The following is a 9,748-nucleotide window of genomic DNA, read 5'->3' as shown; positions in this document are numbered from 1 at the left end:
TGGAGAGGGGGGTCTCCAAAATCCTCGGCGGCGACCCCAAGGGCAACAATTTTCTGTACACCAACGGAAAGTGCGTCATCATCCGGAACATCGACGTGAGTGGCACCCCCTCCCCGCCCCCCCGGCGCTGGGTTCCGTCTCTGGGCGCTGCCCTGCGGAATCCTAAACGATTGCCCTTGGCGGGGCCCGGTGAGGGTGCCACGCCCCCTCCGCCCCCCCGGGGACCAGGCCCGGGAGCCCCAGAGCCTGCCTCCAGTTCGCCTGCCCCTCACCCGTTTTCTTCGTGGGGAGCCGGAGACTCGGGCTCCTGGGGAATTAACCCCCGGGGTTCTGGATTCGAAGGAGCAGGCGGACCCCACCAGTTGCTGCTAGACTTCGGGCCGGTTGATGACGTGGTCCTCTGAGAACCTCGGGTTCCTCCTCTCTTTAAGGAGAATCGCACGCCCTTCTCGTAGCTGCCATGCATGAGGGAATGCGTCGAGGGGGTACCCCGCCAAGCCCAGCCGGTGATGGGCAGCCATTAACACCCGAGGGCTCTCTGGGTGATCCGCCATGATGAGCACCCAGGCCGCTGGCTTCCCGCCCAAACTGCCCCCCACCCCAGTGCCAGAACGGGAACCAGTTTATTCCCATGACTCATTGGCTGCAGGCCTCCTGTGCCCAGGCTGAAAATTCGTCTAGAGCCAGCTTCTTGGGAATTCTTTGAGAACTCAAGGTTCATCCATCATTCCTGAAATGGCCGTCCTTTTCCCAGCCTCCGAATTCCAGGGTTCCACATTTACTGGCTTCCTGATCCCTTTCCCAGCCTGGGGGTGTAGGGAGGGGCATGGAGAGGGGTGGGGGGCAGTGCTGATTGGATGGCTTTGATTAGGCTTGCTCACCAGGGGGTGCCAGCACTACTTTTGGTGGCTTGGGAGTCTTCATCCACTAGCAGCACCCAGTTTAGGGGGTGAAGGTCCTGACTCTGTTTTCCTCCCTGTGAGAGCAGCCCCAGCCCCCATCTTCCCAGGGAAACCCTCCCTTCACGATTGGCCCCCTGCTGGGAGCAGGCGCTTTTGCTGCCACCTCGCCAGGGCACCTCCAGTGAGGACTTGGGTGGGTGTGAATGTGCGCTGGGGGCACTACCACCACCTCAGCTGTCAAGATTCCTAGAAAGCACTCATGAGATCTCAACTGGGGGGGTGCACTGCTGCCCAGGACTGGGATCAGAAAGATCTGGGGTATGGAGTGGGGTCCTGGCTGCTGAGAAAGCCCAAACTGAGCTGTTTTGATCAAAACTGAGCTAAGTAGGTTCTGCTTATAAGGAACATTAGTAGTGCAGTGGTAAAGTGCTCAACTGTGAATTGAGGGGTGGGGCCCTGCCCTTCATGGGCTCTTTGGGAGAAGACGCCTGGGAACCTATGCCTGTAAAGGTTTGACCCAAGGAAACTCCATGGGGCGGTAGAGTGGGGTGATGGCTGGCTGTGAGTCGGCAGCCACTTCCTGGCACCCAGCAGCAGCCAATTCTTAGGTTGTAGTGACAATACCATCCAGTCTGTTCTGGCCATATTGACCCTTTGTACTGGAATGAAACCCTGCCCAGTCCTGTGCCATCCTCACAACTGTTTGAGCCCATTGTTGCAGCCACTGTCACTGCCAGTCCATCTCGTTGAGGGTCAGTGACATTCTGCCTTTCCAAGCAGGATGTCTGTCCTTCAGGTCTCCTGATTTCCATATCCAGAGTTCTAGAGACAGCCATGATTGACACCGAGTTTGGCAGATAAAAACCCACTGAGCCCTTTGAGCAATGCAGAGCAGAAGACCACCTGCTCATGCCCTCCCCCACCCAAGGCCCACCTGGGTGGTGTGAACCCCCTGTGAAGAAATGGCCTTGCCAGCCTCAATTCCATAGGATTCCCAGGTGACTTAGGTTGACAGAAGACATGCCTGGGGAATGTACGAGAATCGCCTGGGGGTTCTCAGAACAGCCGCTCATTCCCTATACATGGTGTGGAAAGGCTGGCTCATTAGGGCCAGCACTGTGCTCCCCTCAGGCTAGGATTGGCCAGCTCGACCCTGCCTTTGTCTCGGGTCTGCTGGGAGTTTGTCTTAGATCCTGGTCCTTATGTTGCTTCTGCCTGGAGGTGCAGGCCTTGCTCCCCATGTGCCCTGAGGTCTCTTGCTTGGATGTCACTTTGGGGGAGCTCCTGAAACAGCCCCGACCTCTACCACTCAGTGCTTACCTGCACACAAGACAGGCTAGCTTTCAGGCCCCCACATCCTCCTTCAAGTGCACCTGTGCAGCTGGGCTATAAGCCCCGGTGGTTCAGTGCTTTGCCCTCCCAACTACAAGAGGGCCCAGCCTGTCCCAGCCCAGACCCACTGCCAACCATCCAGTTCCGACTCAGGGTTTTCGGACCTGACAATCTTTGATGAGTAGGCAGCCTCGTCTCCTAACGAGCAGCAGGTGGGCTTACACCACCCACCTTTCGGTTAGCAGCTCAGCACCTAACCCACAGTGCCACCAGGTGCGTGGTAAGCTGTGGAGAGGCCTTGAAAGCCCTCTGCCTGGTGGGGAGTAGAGGAGGCAGCTGAGGGAGGGGAGCTTCTTTTCTGGTGAGCATGGGAAAAAGTGGGGCCTTCAAGTGGCAGAACCCTGCGCCCCCACGAACAGCTGCCAGTGCATCCCTGCTGACTCACCTGGAGCAGCCTCTGCGGTCTTGTTGACTTCATTTAAGTCTTAACTCCTGTCCCATTGCCACACCCCAGAGAGGAAATTCTCCTGCGCTAAAATCACAAGGTGATGGTGGTCACCTGGAGACAGGTTACGGAAATTCAGCCGGTGTGGGTACCACCTGGGAGGGCATCCTGCCACTGCTAGTACCTTCGGGGCTTCCTCCGAGCATGATTGTCTTGTGGGCAGTGCCACCTGGAGGCCCTTGTGTCCTCTACCCTCCCCTCGCCCAGAGAGTGGAAGTCTTGAGAGAGTTATCAGTATGGTCCTTGTGACGGGCACGGGCTGGTGGGAAAGTGGCACAAACCTTCCCTTTGTGACACAAAACTCAAGTCTGCCAGGATCTGTGAGAAGCAGGAAGCCGAGCACCACGGAATTTGGCGGGGGTGGGGTGGTGATGCTGCTGCAGGCAGTCCTTAGATTCCAGAACTAAGGGGGGGGGGCTCGTGCACCTCGTGTGTTGCCAGGGTGTTTCCAGGTTGAGACGAGACCTGGTGATCTGGAAATGGGCCAGTGACAACCCCCTGGATCACAGCAGTCTGGTCTGTGACTGTTGGACCGGGCCATGCCTCCTGCTGGCCGAGGGGGTCACGTGGCTCGGGGCTAGCTAGCTTGGTGGCTGCTCACAGTGAGGAGAACACTGAAGGGGGCTTCAGAACCTGTGTGGGGGAGGGAACTGAGCTGAAGGGCCACCCCAAACTCTCTGAAGCCCCACAGCGGTTTGGTGTGGCTGCAGGGCCCTGCAGGTCACTGGGCGCTCTCCTGGAACCACTGGGTGCCGAGTTGCGCTGGGACTTCTGTGCCGCTGCCACATGCAGCAGGGCCCGGAGCTCAGACTGCTACGGACCAGGAGAGGCGGCTAGACAAGGATATGACCGTTCTCTGCCAGGCGTGCAGCACTGCCCGAGGGTGCTCATGGTCTTGGTGTGGGTGGCACCAGGCCGCAGCAGTGGACAGAAACGCAACCAGGCGTCGCTGAGTGGTGAGAGGTCAGGGCCTGGCGGCCCAGGGCGGCGGCCAACTTCCCCAACTTCCGTCGCAGCTGAGGACTGGGCCACAGCCAGGCGGGGCGTTGGGGATGTGGCGTGGGCAGGCATCCCTCAGTGCACTGGCTGGGCCACAGCTTGTTTTCCCCAGGCTGCTTTCCAGGTGTCCCACGAGGGTTCCGTGAGGACTTGGGGCCTCCCTGTCCCTGTCCCCCTTCCTCCACACTCCCCCATCTATTGCCTTCTGTGCTGCGCTGAGGACAAGTGGGTTCCATCGCAGGTATACCAGGGGTCTACATTGCAGCCAGCCTCATCATGGTGGAGACCGCTCGGGGCTTGTCTGTTAGAGGGGACGGCCTTCCCCCCTGGAAGCAACCGCTGTGCGTGCAGCTGAAGGGTCACTCGGGAAGTCCTATGATGGACCATGAGGAAAGGTCATCGTATGAGGTCTGCAGTGGAGGGCTGCTTCCGGCCCTGAGATGGTGCAGGCCCACCAGCTGGCACCACCCACCCTTGGGTCTTTGGTGGTCCGTCGCCTTTATTCAGGCTGCTGGAGCATCACACTCCAAGTTCCAGGGCGGGCAGTGGCTGGCTTCAGTTGTCACAGCTGGGTGGGGGCCATGTTGGTCTGGGCTGTCGAGGTGATTTCAAACTGTAGCAACCGCACGTATCAGTGTGGCACTGCCTATAGCCCAAACCAGCCCTCTGACTCATAGTGACCCTGTAGGGCAGAGTAGGGTGTCCCTGGTGCCGGTCTGCTCAGGAGAGCCCTCCTGCTGAGCGGCTAGTTATGGCCCGAGTGCTTCAACCGCTGCGCTACCAGGATTCCTTCAGCCGCCCCAGAACCCTAACTGGAGACTGGAACTGCGCCCTGGGGGAGCCAAGCTGTGAACCTTTACGACTCCCAGACCCATCTCTGTCCTAGGGAGCAGCTGGATTTGATCTGCCAACCTTTTTGTCATAGTAACTCGATGCTTACCCACAGGGCCACGGAGACTGGGAATGATTTAACTTGCCTCCTCTGTGCACCCAGGTGCTCCTACAGGTGGCTCTGGGTGGTCTTCAGGGCTGGGGGGTGGCAATGTGGAAGCTTCTTGGAGGGGAGAGGTGGGCCTGCAGTCCCCTTCTGGTTGGGTTGTGGAAGTGGCCCTATCCCCATCTCCACCCTGCCCGGCTGCCTTCCTCTCAGTCTTGTGGCCTGAACTTTCTCCCAGCATGTTAAATCCCCCTCCCCCCACCCCAGTCCCCCCTTCCTGCCACCAGAGCTGATGTTTGTCTGTCAGTTGGTTCGGTGCCAGGTACCTGCTGAGTCTGTGTGTGTCTTGAAGTCTGCAGGAGGCACATGAGGTCATCCATTTATAGGTGGGTGCTGACCTCTGTCCTGGCACTCCTCAGGGCAGCTCTCCAGTGCAGTCCTGTGGGGGAGGACAGGAAGGGAGTTAGTTGCCCGGGAGGCAGCCAAGGCCGTCCAGGGAGGGCACCTGACTCCTGGGGTGTGGCTGGAAGGCAGGGTGGAGATGGGGGAACAGGGCTCTGAGGCCGGAAGAGAATGAAGTTTCCAGGGCCCATGGGCCACCAGGAGTGACCTGGCTGCCCTGCTAGCCCTGAGTTGAACATCTGGACCCCACATGACCAAGAGGCAGAAGGACTGTGCACTGAGTTCAAGGCTGGCCCAGACACTGCAGCAGCTGGCTGGCTGGGCATGCCATTCCTGTCTCCGGGCCTTGGTTCTTCGTTACGTGGCTGTCATTTGTGTAGGGGCTCTGGGAGGGAGCAGTCAGGATGCTTAAGGGGTGTCTGGAGGCTGCAGGGTGAGGCAGACAGGCCTATCAAGTGTAGGAGGTAGTGGGTGTGCCCAAGGTAGGTGAGGGTGAGGCATGGGGTGGATTTGTAGCTCAGGATGGTGCAGGTCATTCCAAGCATAGAGCATCGGGGTTGCCTGGTCCTGGGAGAGTTGGGGCTAAGGGGTCCTTTGGGGAGCAGGAAGCAGCGTGTAGTGAGGCTTGTACTGTAAGCCAGCCGGGCAGTGGTTTGGTGGCAGGGCTGGAGCCCTGGGTGAGGGGTGGGCTGTCTGGGAGCAGGGCTGTGCACGCTGTGGCCCGCTGGGGCGGCTGCAGAAATGGACCTTGGCTATGCACTGTTTGTATGCTGTGGCTGCCCGGGCCAGTACGCAGCCCTAGCACTGGTGGCGAGGAATCCCCATGGCCACCCATCTTGTGTTAGGGCTTAGCCTCTGGGTTCACACTTGCCTAGTGTAAATTCCTGTCTGGAAGGGCGGCGGCGGGGGAGCCTTTTGGAGGAGATGTTCGTCACCAGTGGTTGGGAGGACAGCCCTCAGTTGTGTTGACTGCTCTGGTCACAGCCTCTGTTATTCTCAGGAGCTGCTAGTAGGGGTTTAGAGAGTTGTTGAAGGCGCCGGGGAGAGAGGCAGCCCCAGCTCACCACAGCCCACATGGAGGACGGGAGGGAGCAGTCATGGGCCATCCGCACAGTTGTATGTGAGCCCATCCTCGCAGCTGCTGTGCCAGTCCTTACCGGGACTCGCCCTCTGCTGATGTTCCACTGTACCAAGCACAGTGACCTTCTCCAGGAGCTAGTCTCTTCTGTAATGTGTCCAGAGTGCGAGGGGAAGTCTCACGAGCCTGCCTCTAAGGGGTCTTTCCTGCTGTACTTTGTCTGCAACTCTGCCTGTTCTTCTGGCCGGCCACGTGTCCTTTGTGTTCTGCACCAGTAGGTGCCCTGGTGGCTTAGTGGTTACACGTTGGCCCCTGATGTGAAAAGTGAGCAGTTCAAGACCACCAGCCGCTCTTCTAGAGAAAGATGGTTCTTTCTCCTGCCATAAGCAGTTACAATCTCAAATTCACAAGAGCACGTCTACGAGGCCCCTGAGTTGGCATCCACTCGATGGCAGTGAATGTAGTTCAGGGGCATCCAATCTGCCTTATCCATTGATTGAAAGGACCACCGCTTGGATCATCAAAGTGACATCGTTGTAAGCAGTTCAAAACTACCAGCGATTTTCGACTCCTGTCACAGGTAGTCTCAGAAATTCACAGGAGCAGCTATGCCCTGCCCTGTAGGGTGGCTCTGCGCGGATCCCGTGGCGGTGAGTTTGATTTAGGCAGCAGATGGCCCCCTGCAATGGTCACATCATCAGTGCATCTTGACTGCTGTCTCCAGGGTGCTGATTGTGGAGCCATTGAAGCGAGATGGCATCCCTCCCTCCTCACCGCCATTTACAACGTGCTTTAGCTTGTTCCAGAAGGTCACACTGGCCTGGTCTTGGCTCTGGGAGACAGCCAGGGCCTTCTCTGGGGGCTCCTTCAAGGCTCGTGTCAGTCTGGTGGGTGTGACCTCTGGCATGCTGTGTTGTGTCATCCTTCATGGGATTCTCTGTGGCAGGGAGTGCCTGGAGGAGATGAGGGAATGAGTCGGGGCCCAGGGGGACCGTTGTGGGCATGCTGAGGGATTGATTGGCCAGGGTGTGCCTCGCCTGTGAGCAGGTCTGGGGCCTGGCAGCTCCCGGCTTCCCTGGTGGACCTGCATCACTGTGCAGGGTGTCAGGGCTTCTGGTGACTGGCTTTTCAGAAGTGGGTTGCCAGGCCTCCTTGTTGCCTCTGTGGGTTCCATCCATCCCGGTGCCTTCCTGGGAACAATTCCTTGCTGTTTATGCTGGGAGGCACTGTATACAGTCAGGGGCAAACCTGTTTTAAAAGTGCAGGGTTAGACCAGGCTCAGTGAGGGTGCACTGCTGGGCCTTGGGCCAGGCGCCGAGGAAGGCTGCCCAGCTCCTCCTTGGGCTGGAAACACCAAGGCAGGCAGGCTGAGCCCTGCTGGGGTGCTGGGTGCTGTTTAAGGCAGCTAAGTTCTGGGGAGTTCTTGTTCCAAGGACTCTCTCCAGCTCTGCCCAGGTTCTCAGGACCCCCTGTCCAGAGGAAGAACATTAAGTGTGGGGAGTGCCCCTCACCAAGGCTGAGGCTGATGGGGAGTTAGCCAGGCGGGGGCTGCAAGCACTGGGTCTTTTGGACTTCCCATGGCAGGAGGTCCACGTGGCAGGGGCGAGGGGATGCAGTGTTGTGCTGGTAATGGCCCGTGAGTGGTCCCCTGTGCTCCAGGCCAGCCCCTCCGACCCCGAAGGAGGTGGACCCCGTGACAAGGCTGGCCCTGCGCACTCGGGCCTCTCCCCCGTCTCACTCACCCTGCCCCAGATCAATCACCCACTCTGCATGCCAGGTTCTGACTTCCAGAATCCAGCCCAAGACAGGAAGGAAGGAGGGGGCCGGTGTCAAGACTGGGCTGAGTGCTGGTTCCTCCACAGTCCATATGGATCAGGGGTCCTCAAACTTTTAAAATAAGGAGCCAGTTCATTGTCCCTCAGACCCGTTGGAGGGCCGGACTATAGTTTAAAAAAAATTATGAACAAATTCCTATGCACAGTGCACATATCTTATTTTGAAGTAAAAAAACAAAGGGGTTAAAATACCCGGCGGGCCGGATGAATGTCCTCGGTGGGCTGCATATGGCCCTCGGGCCGTAGTTTGAGGACCCCTGATCTGGATGGACCCTCTGGGACTGGGAGGTGCCCCCTATGCAGTAGTGGTCTGGACCCACCGATGTGTGGGGTGTGGGAGGCCCTCTGGGACAGGGAAGCAGCCCCGTACCATAGATGTCTGCTCCCACCGTGAGCAGGCTGCGCAGTGTGGGAGGAGCACGGTGTGTGCTCAGCTCCAGCTCGTACTCGCTGCGGTGCCTCCCACGCGACCCGTGTTGTGAGTACTCGCTGTGCATGAGTCTGCGGGGCCTGCCACCCCCACCTTTGGGGCTTTCACTCCTTCCGCTGCAGGCCACCTGGAGGGCGGAAGCCACTCCCGCCCCACCAGGCATGGGACAGCCCTGCTAAGGGCCAGAGGAGGGTCCCCTTGACCCAGGCTGGTGTGTGTGACTCAGTTCTGCACACAGTGAGTGTGAGCCCCTCGGTCAGCTTTGGCTGTGCTGTTGGGGGGCCCCTGAGGTGACTGGGGTATTACGGAGGAGAACCGGCCCCAGGGCTGTGGGGTGTTTCTGACTCATTGGGGCTGAAAGACAAGGACTAAGCAAACTCGCAGCCAGTGAGCCCAGCAGACCTGCCCCTGTGAGTTCCGAGATAACTCAACAGGAGTAAAAAGCGTCCACTTTCTCCCAAAGAGCAGCTGGTGGTTTTGAACTTCAGTCTTGTGTCTCAGTGTGTACCACTGCGCACTGCCCCTCCCTCCCCGGGGGGACAGGTTCCCCCCAAATCACTCTGGAGCCTCAGTCATTGCCTCAGTGCTGTCAGTGGAGAACCAGGCAGTGTGTCCTCCTGTGGAGACTGGCCACCTCGAGGCCTTGTGCAGGGGGCTCTAGCAGTGCTTGCTTGGTGATCTGCAGTGGGGCAGTCATGGGGCTGGTGACCAGAAGGTGAGTGGTTCAAACTCACCAGCCACTGGGCAGTTAAAGGACAGCTGTAAAGAGGTGTATCCTTGACGACCCCCTGGACCAGTTTTGCTCTGTCCTTTGGGGTCAACAGGATTGGCTCGGTGACAGCTCATAACAGAAGTGCCCAACGGGGGGAGGGCCACAGGAAGGTCAGAGGAGCTGGACAAGAATAATGTCAGCTGTGGAGAAGGTAACAGGTGCCCAGGGCCGTGCTGGCTGCTCGGAGCAGGTGGCCCAGTGGTCAGACCTGGAGCTCAGCATGTCAGTGAGACGGGGTTGCCGTGAGTGCTGCTTTGGTGGTGGCTGAAGGAGCCCTGGACGTGCCATGGTTAGGTGTTGGGCTGCGGACCGAGGATGGGGCTACCCCCACCGGCTGCTGCTCTACTGGGCGGGAGGGAGGGAGGAGGCTGGCTTGAGCCTGGAGATGGATAGGCCAGCAAGCTGGGGGCGGGGGGTGTCACTGAGTGGGAGTTGAGCGTGGGCTTGCCTCTTTGTCACTAACTTGCTCCTGGGTCTTGTCTTTGCAGAACCCTGCTGTTGCTGACATCTACACAGAGCATGCCCACCAGGTGGTGGTGGCCAAGTACGCTCCCAG

At 58.9% G+C, this 9,748-nt stretch overlaps 1 protein-coding gene across 1 annotated transcript in view; it reads left to right on the top strand.

The window, feature by feature from the left end:
- The window catches only part of WDR1 (WD repeat domain 1), a 73,616-nt gene that overhangs the window by 44,953 nt on the left and 18,915 nt on the right, over positions 1 to 9,748 (top strand). The window contains exons 5-6 of the mRNA XM_045289486.1: positions 6 to 95; positions 9,681 to 9,740. Coding sequence (XP_045145421.1) covers positions 6 to 95; positions 9,681 to 9,740 — 150 coding nt within the window. The remainder of the gene's footprint in view (positions 1 to 5; positions 96 to 9,680; positions 9,741 to 9,748) is intronic.

This window comes from Echinops telfairi, unplaced genomic scaffold, assembly GCF_000313985.2.
Source record: "Echinops telfairi isolate 266 unplaced genomic scaffold, ASM31398v2 ScPeMD7_28;HRSCAF=97, whole genome shotgun sequence".
Lineage (NCBI taxonomy): Eukaryota > Metazoa > Chordata > Mammalia > Afrosoricida > Tenrecidae > Echinops > Echinops telfairi.
This window is presented reverse-complemented; position numbering and strand designations above follow the sequence as displayed.